The 16,785-nt window shown below is 37.8% G+C and overlaps 2 protein-coding genes across 2 annotated transcripts; one reads left to right on the forward strand and one right to left on the reverse strand.

The window, feature by feature from the left end:
* Positions 1–452: 452 nt before the first annotated feature.
* LOC131322351 (uncharacterized) lies at positions 453–7,025 on the reverse strand. The gene is made up of 6 exons (XM_058353650.1): positions 6,466–7,025; positions 2,624–2,969; positions 1,592–1,676; positions 1,416–1,502; positions 1,066–1,302; positions 453–800 (listed from the first exon to the last, which is right to left on the reverse strand). Exons 1-6 carry the CDS (start codon positions 6,627–6,629, stop codon positions 724–726), a joined length of 996 nt encoding a protein of 331 aa, XP_058209633.1. The 5' UTR covers positions 6,630–7,025; the 3' UTR covers positions 453–723.
* A 4,668-nt stretch (positions 7,026–11,693) lies between these two features.
* Positions 11,694–15,723, forward strand: LOC131322353 (uncharacterized). Its single transcript, XM_058353653.1, has 4 exons — positions 11,694–12,114; positions 12,559–12,754; positions 13,861–14,565; positions 15,132–15,723. Exons 1-4 carry the CDS (start codon positions 11,960–11,962, stop codon positions 15,321–15,323), a joined length of 1,248 nt encoding a protein of 415 aa, XP_058209636.1. The 5' UTR covers positions 11,694–11,959; the 3' UTR covers positions 15,324–15,723.
* Positions 15,724–16,785: the final 1,062 nt, after the last annotated feature.

Genomic DNA, 16,785 nt, shown 5'->3' on the forward strand with positions numbered 1-16,785 from the left:
AATGGATTCTGTATTCACCATCAATGGGTTTTTTTCGGTCTTGTTGATACCATCAATCACGTCAAAAATCAACTTGATCTGAGATCAATCAACACATACTTGAGTAAATGGATTCTGTATTCACCATCAATCGGTATCCGATCAACAAAACTTATGGCATGATTGATGGTCCCAACAAGCTTCAACACATGAATAGGTTCACATGAACAGGTTCCAACCATCGAAGTCGAGAGGGGTTAACAAACTGGCAAACAATCTGTTTTGGTTTGTTTATCCAAGAGTAAATTCATCTATGATTCCCGCGACTAGTGAGGTTAATGTGGCCTGTTTCCAGCACTTAATTTGAAGTGCAGCTTAACATAAGGGCCACAAATACCCAAGTGCATAATGAACATATGAAACGAAAGTTTTGCACCTTTACATACAACAGAACAAAAATTAAATAGAAGATACGACGCAGAATGTGGTGTCCAAATATATATGAAAGGCAGTGAAAACATAGTTAATCCAATGATCATGGAAACTCAATTCAAAATGAGAATCAGATCATTCCTGCATGCAATTGCAAGGTAAAAGAAAGCAAAACTTGAGGACTGGTAGTAGGTGTTAAATTCTCGAAACTAGATTTCAATAACTTCCGCATTATACATTAGCAAGATCTTAAGAATCAGTCAAGTCAACCTTATTTTTTATCAGATCCCAAAGAAAGTCTTAGCCGCTGCTCTAAATGTTTGCACGGAAAAATTTCTCTAAACAGAAAGATAGAACAACAGGCCCTGCAAAATCTCCAACAGTACAGCCTGCAAAATGCACAAAACTACAAATTAACAAATCATTATAGAAAATTCAGCATTCATGTTATTTAGCCTCTTCACGGGCATTAAACTTGTTCTTCATAAGGGTTGTATTTCGATCGTGGATTTGTGGAGAAATTTATAAAAGCAAAATGGTTTTCCAGCACAGGGATATCAACGAAACAAAATTAGCTAATTCCTCATCTTTTACTCTATGACATCCATTTTGGTCCATAAATGTATGATCCAAGGCAAGGGGTAATAGGATTACCAATCCACTGACCAGCAGAGGGGTGAAACAGGGTTGCACCAATCCCTGCTCCAATAGAAGCAAAAACAAGTGATGCAGCACCCTTGAGAGTATTAGCATAAACCTTCTTCACAAGAAGTTGAAGTTGCTCTGCTCTTTCAACTCTATCGTTATCTTCTTTAAACACTTGAGAAAAGAATCGGTACACATCTATGCCGGATTGAACAAGCCACCATGCCGCTATTACCAAAAAATGTCCTGCTTAGCAAATAATAACGGATTATTAAACAGAAAGGTTCAAGCTAATTGCCGATCAAAAAAAAGAAGAAGATTGAAGCTAATTGGAGAAAACTGAGGACATAAGTTTTGACCTCTGAAAGTTGTTCTGCTAACATGGAAAAAGTAGACTGAACTTGGCATCCCCCTTCCAGCCTTGCGCACCGCTGATTTGCGAACATCTGCAAAAACATCGCGGTGACAATTAGTTACACGAAAAACCAAGTGTAAGCAGTGCATGCAACATAGCCCGGTCATGTAAAATAAATACCTTTAAGTAATTTCCATGCCACTCTGTGTGAAACATAGTGAACAACAAGTCTTTCCAGAACCCGTCTAGTAGTTACAACTGTGGTCTGATACACGAAACACATTCTCAATCAGTAATTCAGGAACAAGTTTTCAAAATGGTAACATTACAATTTAAGGGCAAAGCCTGAAAAAACTCCAAACACAATTTTCCACAAAACAAAAGAAAGGAGCATGCAGCATAGTCGAATGCCCATATCTTCTATCACAATGCTCATGATGAAGACCCTAAAAAAGAAAAGAACAGAATATAGGACAACAGACTGAATTTAATATGTCCGATAAAAACCCATACTGTAAGTTGGATACATGGTCACAATTCACATTCTTACTGTAAGAACCATTGGCGAATATCATCTGCCAATAAAATTAGATCAATGTGTAGTATAAGTAAACACTTTTCAAACTTGACAAGCCAAAATATCATACAGCTATATGATTTTGACGTAAGCAATCTGAGCACAATAATTGTGCTGCTTTGTTGAGAAAACTAAAGGGGGGAAAAATATAATCAATATACTATCAGTATTCAAGGTGAAAAATTGCATATGAAAATTCACATCTCAGCTGAGTTCATAGATCTTTTCGATTTATTACTTCATAAAAGGAATGAAACAGTACTCAGTTTTAGTTATACATCATAAGTTTCAACACAGCCTTTAAAGTAACAGTAATTTACTGGGTTTTAGATGGAAGAGCCTAAGTCATACCGTTGCACTGAGACGTCAACTCTTTCAACCAGACTGAAATCTTCACTAACTCTAAGACTCAAGCTAATAGTATTTGATTGCTATCAAATATTTTGTATACATATGCATAATTGCATATGTTCCTATTATTTGTAAATGCATTCTTAATTACTCCTCAAAATCAAGAAGCAGTCAATTTCCACCAAGATCTGCACCTTCTAATTCCACGGAATAAAAAAGCATGCCTGAAGATGCTACAAACTTGAAGTGCAGATAAAAAGATGGCAGAAATTAGTTAAAGTCACCTCACGAATGATTTGCACCACTGATTTCTTGAAAGGAGCAACTAAATCCACATGGTGCTCTTCTGGAGCACCCTGCAGGAAGTCATCATCATCCTCTTCTACGTTTGAACGAGGCTCCAAAAGAGGCAAATAGCACATGAGGAAAGACCTCAATGACGTTTGAGCAAGAGACTTCCACCCAAAAGCTGAGAATAGAGGTCTTAGCTCAATGTTGTACTCTTTGGTAGGGTACTGCAAAGAATCATGCTCAAAAATATTTCCAGACGCCTTTTTTATTCCGGAAAGGTAATCCTCGTCAGTTAGTGCAGCGCCAGCATCACAATATGCAATTGATCTTCCAGGAATGCTGTACCCAACACAAAAAGTTAATATACAAACAAGAGACAAATGTGCACAGAATAAATTCACAAACTGTTTGACAGGAAAAAGATAATCATGTAGGATTAAAATAAAAGTACAACGAGAACGGAGGACAAGAAGCCCACCAAACAAAATAAAATGATTATCACACACTGCTCTCTAAACTCAATAAATAAAGTAAAAAAATTTCATCAAAAGACTAGAGACCAAACCCCAAAAAGATGACAGGTAACAGCAACACATTCTACCGCATAGAGTAGGCAACCCAAACTTGTTCTAAAAAAAAGAACTTAGTCTGCACCAACCAAATAAGCCACACAAAGAAAGCAAACACAACAAATTCCATAAAACCTTTGCTTCTTGTAGGAAGCAAACCTCCAAAAGTCAATCAAAAGCATTTGAGAGCAAAAAGCCGGAACCACCCAACAAAATATCCACCAATTGGCATAACTGCTGCCATAAAGTCCAATTATAACCAAGAAGATGATTACTCCTCATATGAAACTATATCTAAGGCTAACCATGATAGATGTATAACATAACAGGATGTACACTTCATAGTATGCAAGGGATAGTAATCCTTTATTTGCAGAACACAGTAGAAGGTCTGCTCATTAGAAACAAACGCTACGACTGATAAGAAAACATTTATGTGATAACCCCAAATGCAATGCAAAGCTATGTAACTATTCCTCCTTATCCAATGCTCTACTTCACAAAATATCAGCAGTTTGATACACCATAAGAATACAGTTTCAACTGCTAAGTATAACAAATAAAGAGTGAGCCAAATAACGAGAATTAGTATAAATAGAGAACTAAACAGAAACTTTTAACATGGAAAAAATAAAATTATAACCCTTAATCATAACTTCGATGACTCTTTAGTCTGTACTTTGATGGACAATATTTTCTTGGCCACTCAACTTTTTTAAGGAGGCGATAAAACAAAAAGAAATGACAATAGAAGTCCAAAACAATAGGGGAAGCTTGCATGGCAGCACCTCAGCGCTAATTTCAGACATAATTAGATAGATTAACTGGCGTGCCTTTTAGAAGCAGTGATGTCTAGGATAAAGATGTCCATGATACATTATCTTGGATTTGGCTGATAGGGAAGTTCCATAAAACAGTTTTTTCTTTTGTTGACTTATTAGGAGAACAAAGTTTCACTTTTTTTTTTTATAAGTAACAAAGTTTCACTTTGGTTGTACATTATACTGATTGTTCATAGTGTTTACTGGCCTTGCGACGCTATACATTACTAACTACGTTGAATAGTAAATACTGTTACTTGAATATAAGATTCCTCAGGAGAAACAACCCGCGGATAGTGATAACTCTGCGTGCTCTGAATACTGTTCACTTTGCTTCCATAATCAACATAAGAAGTATGAACGGGCATTGTAGTGTTTTTGCCCAAACTCCCCAAATAGCAGCCAAGCCTGCCATTAATTAACTTATCATATTTTTGACCCAATCAGTAGTTAAGGTACGGGTGTACCCTGTTGGAATGTACCATAAGACCTAAAGTCCTGATTCGTAAGAGAATCAAGTCAGCTGCCCTTGCACTTTTCAGTGCTGTTTTGCTTGCGGATATAGCGATTACGTCTTCCCAACACTAAAGTTGACCTCCTTAAGTGCCCCGGTTATTGAAGGTCTCATGAATTTCATATCACCTAAAGACCTATTTTCTTTCTTTAGCTGAATACCGATTTTATTTCAGCTACTCTCAACTCTCAAGTAGACCAACTCTGTCCAAGGACAATGCCGTTCAATGCTTTGTCTATTGTGGTAAATTACTTCATTGAAAGCAGCCACTTACAAGAGCTAAGGGGCATACCCCAGAGGCAGTACAAAAACAAATCAGGTAAGAAATAAAAAATAAAAAACTGAGCCCAAGCAAACCAAGAAAGACAGAAAGCCACGGCCAGAACCAAGGCATCCTAGAAGGCTAGAAACAGACCTGCAGTCTATCAAACAACCTGACCTTGGACTGAGAGGCAAGCAGACTCAAAGGGAATAAAGGACAATGGAGGAAGAGATACACCAACTTATACCCAACGTCTGATATCTTTCACTTCTGGCAATGATCTCCTTGGCTTCTAAACTTTGCTGCTCAATTTTCAAACACCATTTGATTTTCTTTAGCTAAATACAAAGTTGTATTCCCTTCTATACCTTGATTCGATAGACAAGCTATTCCCAACAACAATTTGAATGCACATATATGTGTGGAGATTACTTAGCGTGGATACGTATGTATTCACACAGAAGCAAGGGAAACAGCATACACACATAAATTATGTATCTATTACTATCGAAAAGGCAACACCTCTTCACGAGTTAACGTCAGTTTTGAGGCAGGCTTTAGTTTCCCAAACTACAGCTAAACTACTTAAAGAAACTGACACACAATTTTCTTTTCTCATCTTTCTGGTTTCAAATCCTCCCCGTCTTGTCGAAGGTATCTTTGTAAACTACCACCTGGCTTAGTTTAGCTGAGGAAAGGACAACATACGGCTAAAGAGGAGTAGGAATAAGATGTTCCGTGGAGTTGAAAGGGGGTGGCCTGCTTGCAAAATCATCTTCCCGGCTTCGAGGAACTGTCTATGTTGCTCCCACGTAGGGAGGGAAGAGTCTATCCCTCTTGGCCTTGGTTTCCTTTTGGTATCAGATAGCAAGTGTATGGACTCATACTTTGATGACTCCCTAGTGGCCAGGGAAGCATTATTAGCTCTTCTAGAGAGCGCAAGTAGACTGAATTGTTTTAAGTCTCTGCGCTCTCAGATTGTAATAAAGATTAATCTCAATTCAAGATTTTCCTTTTCACATCTTTTGCAATTTACATAAGACAACTATTTAATCTAGGACTATTGTAAAGGTAACACCTTTTTTCTTGTTAGTGTCAGTTTTGAGGCTGACTCAAACTTTAGATTCTCAAACTACCCTTTTTACTACTTAAACAAAAACTTTTCTCAAACTACCCCTTTAACTACTTAAACAAAACTGCCAAGAAAAACAAAACTGCCACCCAATTTTCTTCACCTCTTTTCTTTCCAAATCTCAGATTTCAACACAGATTAATCTCAACTCAAGATTTTCCTTTCTTTCAACTTTTGCAAACATAACACGATTATCTATCTATGACTATTGCAAAGGTAACACCTTTACTCGTGTTACCGTCAGTATCGAGGCTGACTCGAACTTTAGTTTCTCATACTACCCCTTCAACTACTTAAAGAAACTGCCAAGGAAAAAAAGAGACTGCCACCCAATTTTCTTCTCCTCTTTTCTACTTCCAAGTCTCAGATTACAATACAGATTAATTTCAATCCTAAAATTCTTCTTCTTTCATCGTCTACAATTTACAAAACATGAACTGCACATGCATCATGTGCCCGGACATCTATCTATCTACACACACACATATATAAATTGAGAGAGAGAGAGAGAGAGAGAGAGAGAGAGAGAGAGAGTACCCGAACAAAGCCCTAGAGGCAAAAGGGGTTCCGGCGGCGATGGAAGCGGCGGCAGTAGAAGCAGCGAGAGTGGCTGAGAACAAACCAGTCGAGTGTATAGTTTGGTAACTGCTCCAGCTTCGATTCTTCCTCAGTAGATCCAAGGCTATAGCTATACCGGCCATTGTTTGAATCTCTACTTACTAGTAACCAAAATCAAAGGCAGCAACTCTATTATTCCACGGCTTAAATAGTAGTAGTAACTGGGTATCCAATAATAATTACTAAATCGAGACGCGCAAACAGGCTCCAACACCGAATAATTAAAAAAAAAAAAAACTCAATTACTCCAAATCAACCAATCGACACAAATCAAGAAACTTTAAACTGCTTCCAAATTGTTCTGGTAACGTATATCTGAGTTTGTGTGTAGTGTATCGATTGTATAACGCCCTGTATTTGGAGGGAGAGGAAAGGCAGAGAGAGAGAGAGAGAGGGGTTGTCTGCGCTTAGAACAGGACTGTCCTATGATGAGATGATTAACCAATCGATTTTCCTGAAAATTGTTGAGTACTGGAGAAGGAGTACCATAAAATAGGCTAGCTTTGGAGTTTGGGCTGATGGGAGTTGACAAGTTCACCTAGTCCAAGATGGCTTGGGCTGGAGTTTCACTATGGGCCTCGGCTAGTTTTTTTAGGACCGCAAAAAAGAATTAAATGTAATCTACTGTGACTTTGTGAGAGAATGATATGTCTTGTAAAACGAAAAATAAAAATTTTAGTGGAACAAAACCTTAGACTGTCCAATCTGAGTTAGTCCTAGTTAGGCTCCATTTGCAACCCATTTATGCTACCAATTAGCATGTACCGATGGTGCTCATATGCCACGTGGAGCCCGTTTTTCGAGTATGCTCTGATGATCCGAACCGTTTTGAATAAAAAAGATTGCACCTTGGATCAAGTACTCAGATTTATTCGTTGTATATATGGTCGGTACTCATAGAATTATTCCTCCCTTTGACCTTTTGTGATTTTTTGGTATAGTTTTTTCATTTTTTCTCCTAATTTTTATAGATTTTGGGTATAATTCCTTCATATCGCATTGTTTAGCTCAACGAGGGACATTGAAAAAATATAGAATAAAGTTGAAATTTTTTGATATAAACGGCAAAATAAAGGAAATTTGGTTAATTTTCGAAAGGTATTCACAAAAATTAAAGGAATCGAAGTAAAACTACAAGTTATGCATTTTCTTTCAACGTACTAGGACTGACAGTACTTAATCGAATGATTATAGACTCATGCTAAACCAGGAATACAGAGTCTGAATCATTTATTTGGAGCTTGCAACTTGTTAGGGATAGAGCTCAATGGAGGAATAAAAGAGAACATTGGCTTCTTACTTGTAGTATTTTTTTTCTTTATTAATTGTATCAAATCAATTTTATTTTCCATTTATCTTTCAAAAATGAAAAAATTAGGTAAGTTTTTATATAAATAAATATCCTCAATAAATAAGAAGATATCAAAAGATGAGAATAAATTCTTTACACCGCCGGTGTAAACATTTGTTTCCTCCAAATCAATTGTATTGCGTCACGTCGCCATATTTTATTAATTAAGATCACTGTTTTGACATATGTCGCAATGCAATTAATTTAAAAAAAATAAATATTTACACCGGCGGTGTAAAGAATTTATTCTCTCGAAAGATTTTGACATCTCTTCCTTTTCTGCTCCCCTTGGACTTTTATCGCCACGCTCGGCTCTTTTGTACGACACATTTGCATCTCCCCGTAATGTCCTGTTTAGAACCATTCATGAGTATATTTGCATCTCCACCTGTACGATGAGGTCCACCTGTAAGATGAGGTTACACGTTAGGAAAAGTATTGAATAGCTTGACATACGTTGTTGACTTGGGTTCGAGTCTTGCCTAGGGGAAAAATGAACTTTTCGACATACGTTATTGACTCGGGTTCGAGTCTCGCCTAGGGAGAAAAATGGACTACTGCTATTTAGTACCTATGTGATATTGTGGTGGCGGTCGGTTCTTATGGACAATAGTTATGGCTCGAACCAAACATTCCACAGCGGGTCGAGAGCTTCTATGGTCACGCCCCGGGGGTTGATTGGTGAATTTCCGCAAGAGGCATTTTCCATCTACCAGACCGGAAAATTCTAAACGTGGGATTGAACAGGAGAAAGCTAAGATGGATAAGCTATTAAACCAGAGATATAACTAACTCATTCTAACAAATTTGGAAACAAAGGCTACAGGCGACAGGATAGAGCTGAGTAAATATGACCTCAAAAAACAGCAGCCGAATACCGCCCTAAGAAAGGTACTAATTTTTAACCTTCAGAGCTACGAACTCAGGATTAGAGGCGATAAAAAAGCCAAACGAGCCAAGCAAGTTGTGGATCAAGTTTGGTTTGAAAGCTTCAGAAGCTTCAAAAATATGTTCAATCTTTTTGTTTATGAGGTGAGCTGATCTCAAAGGAGATTTAATCAAGCTCAACACCACCCCATCTCGAATAGTTTGAATTTTTCATATATCATAAGCCAGACGAGCCGATTAGTAGCTTATTAGATATTGGTTCGAAACTTTAACGAGCTTCAAAAAGTGAAGGCATCACTTTACCTCTTTTTTTTGTATTTTTTTGTTCATATTGATTATGTATCTTCAAGGGATGAAGTCCAAACTGAAAGCAATCATTTCCTTTCTACAAAAGCTAAAAATCTTCTCTAGCCAAAAAAACCAGTGCTCGCAACCACTCGTACGGTAATACACAAAGTAGTCGACAATTGCCTCAATTTAAACATTCAATGGAGAAGAAATTTCTTGTTCTCGCCGATTACTATATGTGTAAAACGAAAGATCATCAACAGACTAAGGTAAAAATTCCAGTGAGCAGTTTCGTTGGTGTTTTTGCTCCCATTTGCGATATTACTGCCAAGAACAATGAGCTCTACAAAATCGAAATCAGAACTGACCTGTTACTAATGGATTGAGAATCCAGAAGGTCCTTTTCTTGCTACAATCACCAATTTCTCTCTCTCTCTCTCTCTCTCTCTCTCTCTCTCTCTCTCTCCTGGATCACCAAACCCCACAAGGTTTATTCTTCGATATAATGGGTTTGATACAGTGTAACCAAATCTATTTTTACAAAAATAAATTTGCTCTGATCATCTCCGATTATGTATCAATCAGTATTCGGTTAATATGATCTTCGACATGGTTTATATTTTTGACAAATCTACAACATGAACGGTTTCGATCATAAATAGAAATCGGTATAAGCTCACAATTTAGACAAATTAACGCGAATGTGCATTTCAAAGGACTTCGCAAGTTCAAGATGAGAAGTTATAATGGAAGAAATAATGGGACGATGCTGACGTCGTTTTGGGAAACCTCCCGAGTTCAAGATGCGAGGTTTACTTTTTCTTTTCCTTTTGTTTGGTTTCTTTTCTCACTTTTCGTAAATGAAATTAGAGGTTTTTTTTTTATCCTCTAAACTATATTTCGTTTGTCTTCATCGTCCTTAAACTACAAAAATCACATATTTCATTCCTCAACTTTCTGATTGAAACCCATTTGGTGACGTTAATGAATTTCCCTTTTTTGGACAGAATTGTTAATAGATTTTTCAATTTGGTCTAATATTTTATCCCTAAACTATGTTTTCTTGTCTATTTCGTTTTTAAACTATGCTCTGTTTATGTACTTCATTTTTTCTGTTTGTTTATTTCTTTAATAATTATTAGACCAAATTGGTTCCAATTAAAAAGTTAAGAAATTTTATTTGCATTTTTTTTTTACAATTTAAGTACGAAGTTGATAAACGGAACATTATTGGTAAAAACATTTAAAAAAAGAAAAGAAGTCTATATTATAAAACAGAGCAGGCTTTTGTCTACTCATACAAACATGAGCACCCCTCTAGCCATTGGATCGCAAATTCAATAGGTTACGATCGTTGGATTGAAAAACCGATTATCGCAAATTCAATAGGTTACGATCGTAGGATTGAAAAACCTATTACGATCATTGTATTTTTCTCCATCGTGCTTCCTCTCTCCACCGTTTTTCCTGTCTTCCTCCAAAGTTACTCTCCCACTCTCTCCCTCCCTCCCTCCCTCTCCCCTTCCTCTCTCTCTCTCTCCCACTCCTCTCTCTCTCTCCTGTTCGCTCCTGTTGCCACACCACCACCCAACCCAGCGACCACCCTCCAGCCGTTGTCAACGCCATTTCCGAAAACCCCAGCGACCACAAGGACGCTGCCCACGATTGAAACAGGTAAACCATTCATTCTCGCCCTAATAATCTTCCTTATTTTTTGACGTTACTTTGATCCTAATAAAAATCTGTTTACCCTCTTTACTGCATTTAATAAAAATCTGTTTACCCTCTTTACTGCATTTAATAAAAATCTGTTTACCCTCTTTGCTTTCCAACTGTAATTGGAAAATTTGGCTTAAAAAACATAATGCTTCAGTGGCTTCCACGTGTTCGATGGAATGCTTCAATTAGGTTCTTATTCTTCCCTCAATTGCTTTCCAAGTATTTGATAAAATCTCCAACTGTAATTGGAAAATTTGGCTTAAAAAACATAATGTTTCAGTGGCTACCACGTGTTCGATGGAAAATTCACATTGATATTTTTTTGAAATATTCTGGAAGCCCAAGTCGAGCCCAAGAAATAAGCTCAAATATAAATGATATTTTTTGAGGAGTCTTAATATCGAGCTTCTAGATACTAGAAGTTCTTTGTTAAAATATCTAAATTTGTTAGAGCACATGTATATGTGTAGGCACATGTATATGTGTAGAAATATTTTGTAAGAAATATCTTCAGACTAGAACCATCCATTTAGTAGTATAAATATTAAATAGATGCGAGTTTAGTCATTTTTGTACCAAGTCAAAAACATTTGAATTTTATTGTAATACAAGTACCCCTCCATCCATCATTGTCTTAAACATTTCTTCATCTTCCAAATACTAAAAACCTCATCTTCTTCCAACGCAACAAAAGTACCCCTCCCTCTATCGGTCTTAAACATTTCTTCATCTTCCAAATAATAAAAACTAGCGTTTAACCCGTTCTATGCACTGGCAAAACTAACCCATTCTAGCGTTATGCCCGTTCGATCCACGGGACAATTAATAAAAGTAGATTTGAACGGGCACAATGATATAACGTGTTAGTTTTACCTGTGTACAGAACGGGTTAAACGCTAGTTTACATAATGCACAAACAGTCGACAAAAACTCGTAAAACACTTCATCCCACGTTTTACGCATTCGAAATCCCGCCAAGTTTTTTCCATTGGGAACACCAATTTCTCCATTGAGAGCTTCAACGATTCAAATGAACAGCCAAACGCGGTAGATCAGACGGACGGCTGCCCGATTGAGAGGAGACCCTAGGCTAGGCTAGGCTAGGGTTTTCCAGAAATTCGAAAAAGCAATTCTGGGTGTTTCGGATTGTAATTTTCCAGCAAAAACATGAACGTGGGCGATCTCAACAAGGTCTGGGAAATCAAAGCCCTCAAGAAGGTCGGAGAAGATGAGGCCAGAAAAATCCTCGACCGAATCGCCAAACAGGTTCAACCAATCATGCGTAAGCACAAATGGCGGGTCAAGCTTCTCTCCGAATTCTGGTAAAATGTTTCAATTTTTTCAAAGCGTCAGAGTTCTTCATTTGGTTTTCTAGCGATCTATGACTGTGAAACTACTTTTTATATATGTCTTTTGATTACTAGATAACTTTTTTGGTTAGCTTACGCATATCTTTTAATAGTTTTGCAGTAGTTACACATTTACCGTGTTAATTGCGCATTTTTTTGGTAACCAAAATTGTTGTCACCAATTTTTTTGGGGTGTGTACCACCATAGGCTTCTCCCATAGGAAAACATTTAGCGAGACGAGATTTTTCAGGTTCTGGTAAAATAACTTATTCAATGAGATGAGCTGGAAATGGTTACTTTGTTGTCGGAAATCCTACAAAGTTATCTCGTAATCACAAGGTCCAGGGAAAAAACATCCCATACATGTTTAACTGGAGCTTCAAGTTAATTTTTGTGTTGATTTGATTGATATGCAGTCCGACCAATCCGTCACTGCTGGGGTTGAATGTTGGAGGTGGTGTGCATGTAAAGCTGAGGCTTCGAAGGCCAAACAGGGATTGGGATTTCTTCCCTTTTGATCAAGTTCTAGACACAATGCTGCACGAACTATGCCACAACGCTCACGGTCCTCACAATGCCAATTTCTACAAGCTTTGGGATGAACTCAGAAAGGTTGGTTCAATTCACTTCCCCACCACCCCGCAAACACAAACATACATTTCTATATGCTTGGAGCTATGCTACGTGGACTCCAGTGAGGATGTCTCTAAAATTCGTTGACATGTACTCTTTCTTTTCTTGCTTAAATGGTGTTTACTAGTTGTCGTAAGAGTCTTAGACCCTTTCATGGATATTGTAGTAGTTCTATGTAGAACTTGTGAGAAATTTGTATTAGAAACTAAGCTTGCGAAGTTATTGGCAACATGTCCGACATGGATCTCATACCTTTATTTGAGTGTTGACCGTCTGAGGTCTGTACTTGATATATTCTGAAGGATCTAACATAGGCTAGGAGTTTAAGAGCAACATGGGTGTTTCAAAAGAAATTTCAAGAGGGTATCATGTAACATTGCCCAGGAGTTTAAGAGCAATGTGGGTGTTTCGAATAAGTATCAAAAGCAACGGTTTGAATTGACTTGGAAGCTGCTGGTTTGCTCAGGCAATAGTGTAGCCATGTTGATTTTTGTGCTTGTGTGCACCCCTTTAATTTCTATTATTTCTTTCTCATAATCCCACTTGTTTTGAATTCTTTCTTGGTGCTTTATGCTTTTAGTGGGGCTGTACACCTGGGATTGTGCCGTACGCTTTCCAGTCATGTTCTTTCCAAAACTTTGGTGCCAAATCTAATGTTTATCAAGTGGCTATTCATATCAAAAGCTTGAGGGGTGAGATAATTGGGATAGTCATCCATTTTCCACGTTTGGGAAAATCACTAGTTATGACTTATCAATGTGACATAAGATCTCCTTCGTGAAGCTTTTAACTTTGATGAAACTACTAATAGCGTCTTTTTAATAGTGATTCTGTTTTGTTTCTATACAAATTTAGCTTTTTGGCTACATTCATCTTTTTTTTGACCCACGCCACATTCATCTTTTGGTTGAGCTCTTCTGACCCCCTCCCCTTGTTAGCCTGTGCCAAGTCACTTTTGGCTACTCAGCCCGTGGTTTCCTTTATCTTTTTGTGGGAATGGCTGAATCATGATGCTAGTGGTGTAGAAGATGCTGCTTGAATAATTATGTCTGTTTGGTGATATCTTCAACTTGTGGCTCATGCAGGAGTGCGAGGACCTAATGTCCAAAGGCATTACTGGTACTGGGGAAGGATTTGATCTTCCCGGGGTGCGTTTAGGTGGTTTAAAACGTCAACCTCCTCTTTCATCTCTTCGCAAAACAGCACTAGCTGCTGCAGAAAAAAGAGCACAGTTGGGATCCCTCCTGCCTTCTGGACCCAAACGTCTTGGTGGCGATAGCTCAATTATGACCGCACTTAGTCCAATACAAGCTGCTGCGATGGCGGCAGAAAGGAGATTGCAAGATGATATATGGTGTGGCTCTCAATCTTGTGAAGAATCTGGGGAGGGAGAAAGTAGTTCTGATATCACAGAGAAGAGTGTCAGCATGGGGATAAGTGCTGGAAACTCGAGGCTTCCTAGTAGTTTTGATACACGAGCCTCAGATGCAATACCACGAAAAAGAAGTCAGGATTCGAGCAACGGTTACCCAGAATATACTGTTGTGGATTTAACTACAGATTCTTCAGTACCTAGCTCCATGGTTAAACGTGATTCCGTACCTCAGAAGAGAAGTCGTGAAACACATGACAAGTCATTCTTGGAGTCATCAAGTGACCATCCTAAATCTACTTTAGTTGATTTATCTCTGGATGCTTCAACTTCTGGATCCATATTTAATAACGATGAAACACATAATATAGAAGAATTCGCTACGTGGGAGTGTGTAACTTGCACCTTATTGAATCCTGTAAGTTTATTGAACAAAAAAACTTTTAATCTATTTACTGCATTCTGTTGCCTACTTGAACTCCACTGTTTTTTCCCCAGTGTAGCACATAATGGAAGTTAGGTTTGACCATCACATATGACATTTTACTGTAGCAGTTAGTTTTACTTATTTTTGGTTCAGTAGGTTTGTTGATTATTCAACATCAACAGTGGTTACTTTCAGCCTTGCAGGCATCATGCATATGGAGGATATGCTTCACTACTTTTTAGCTGAATCCTGCCAACATTTGCGAGGATTCGAGTGAAAACCTTTATGATGGCTACAGACTTTACAACATTTTGCTTAACTGAATTGTGTGAATATACATCTTGAACCTTCATTTAGTCATTTCTCTTGGTTGGAGACTCAGAAAATGTCCTCTATCATGCTGGTTGAATTCGTACTATGGATTCAGCATCTTCAACGTTAATTTCTTGTGCTTTATTCTTTTCGTATCTTTTTTTGTTACTTGGTTTGCATCTTAGATTTGCTGTCTTCCCTGCGCTCACCTTGATAGTTCTCATTTGTATGGCGGATTGTTGCAGCCTTTGGCTCCCATATGTGAGCTTTGCGGCACACAAAAGCCGAAAGATGTGGAAACGAAGTACAAGTTCTGGTCATGTAAATTCTGTACTCTGGAAAACAGTGTGAAGGTAGAGAAATGCACAGCTTGTGGGCAGTGGAGATTTTCGCACGGTGCACCTTCGGCAACCTCTGCACCATATCTTGGCACTTGAGGTACTATTGGAATTGCCTGAAAAGACTATATATTGTTCAAGACGGTACTGGGATTTTGCTTATTTTTGTTGAGGAACTCTCTGGCCTTTGAGGTGGCAAATGTCCATCTCAGCAATTTGAGATGCCCATGGCCTAATTTTGTCAGACCGGCTTTGCGCTCAGATTTTTGGTTCTTATTTGAAATTGGATATGATCTGAGCAATATGGTTAGGGAATTATAAATGTGTGTAAAGTACATCTCAGCTTGATGAGAAATTAGACAAATGACTTCTATTTAAGCCGAGGTTGGCATGAATATTCGCAATTATGCTGAATTCATGTCAGGAAATGAGTTTCTTTCGTGTAATAGTTCTCGACAGAGACGAAAGGTGACAAAATATACATGTGTTTGGTTTGGCATGATGAATTTTGTGCTGAAATTTTGAAATGTCCCAGTTATACTGATTCCAGAGAGAACGGGAAGTTGTGACTGGGCGCGTTTATGGGGTTTGAAATCATTTGATAATTTCGTCCAAAAGAATCTTTGTTAGCCTGCATATACTGTATGATTTTAGAAAATTCATGTGAATTAACCTAAGTTCTCAACGTCAGATTCCTTTTTTTTCCCTCTCTCTCTCTCTCTCTCTCTCTCTCTTCCTGTTTTCAAAAATTGAATTTAAAATCAAAGCCAAATGTGATGATATCATTGTAACCCCCCCCCCCCCCCCCCCCCCCCCCGCACATTGATAAGATCACTACTCCAGCTAAGTTCAAATTCGAACAAGAATTGCGTCGAGTGTAACTCACAAGTGCTTGGATTGAAAGTGTAGATATATCTTCTAATGAGGATTATCCCTGTGAGGATGGTGTGAGGATTTTCAAAGGATTCAGACCGTCTATCTCAGCAATCAATGAACCGAATTGAAAACAAACTCTTCTGGGGAAGAGTCCTCACAAAGAGAATCCTCGTAAAGGATCCCGATTGTTAATTTTCAGCATACAATCAATTTTAGGCAGCCTTACATATGAAGTTTGAAATGGTGAATTAAGGGAAAATAGCCCGGTAATCTTGTTGTCATTTCGTCGGCTATCAAAATAAAACACTCTGGAGGGCCTTGTTCGTTTTGGGTTTTAACAATTTTAGGCACGATCTCCAATAATTTTTTTTTCTCTTTCTCTTGATTCATTATTCTAAAAAATCTCCCTTAAAATCTAAACTGAACCAGATTTTTTGATTTTGTCAATGGCAATAGCTCCTCTACGGTCCATTAAAATAGACTGAACTAATAATTAACTCCATGTTTCAGAAATAAAAAGACCTCTTAAAAGGCATAGCTCCTCCCATTAAATAGACCAAATTTATTAAGTTTATACTCCTATGTTTTTTCGGAATAAAAGGATAATTTTGAGTGCTTGAAGACGATTGTGACTTGGTCAACCACTTTTCAATACCTAATTTATTTTTCTTACAGTGGAAAGGCC

Source organism: Rhododendron vialii, chromosome 4a, assembly GCF_030253575.1.
Source record: "Rhododendron vialii isolate Sample 1 chromosome 4a, ASM3025357v1".
Classification (NCBI taxonomy): domain Eukaryota; kingdom Viridiplantae; phylum Streptophyta; class Magnoliopsida; order Ericales; family Ericaceae; genus Rhododendron; species Rhododendron vialii.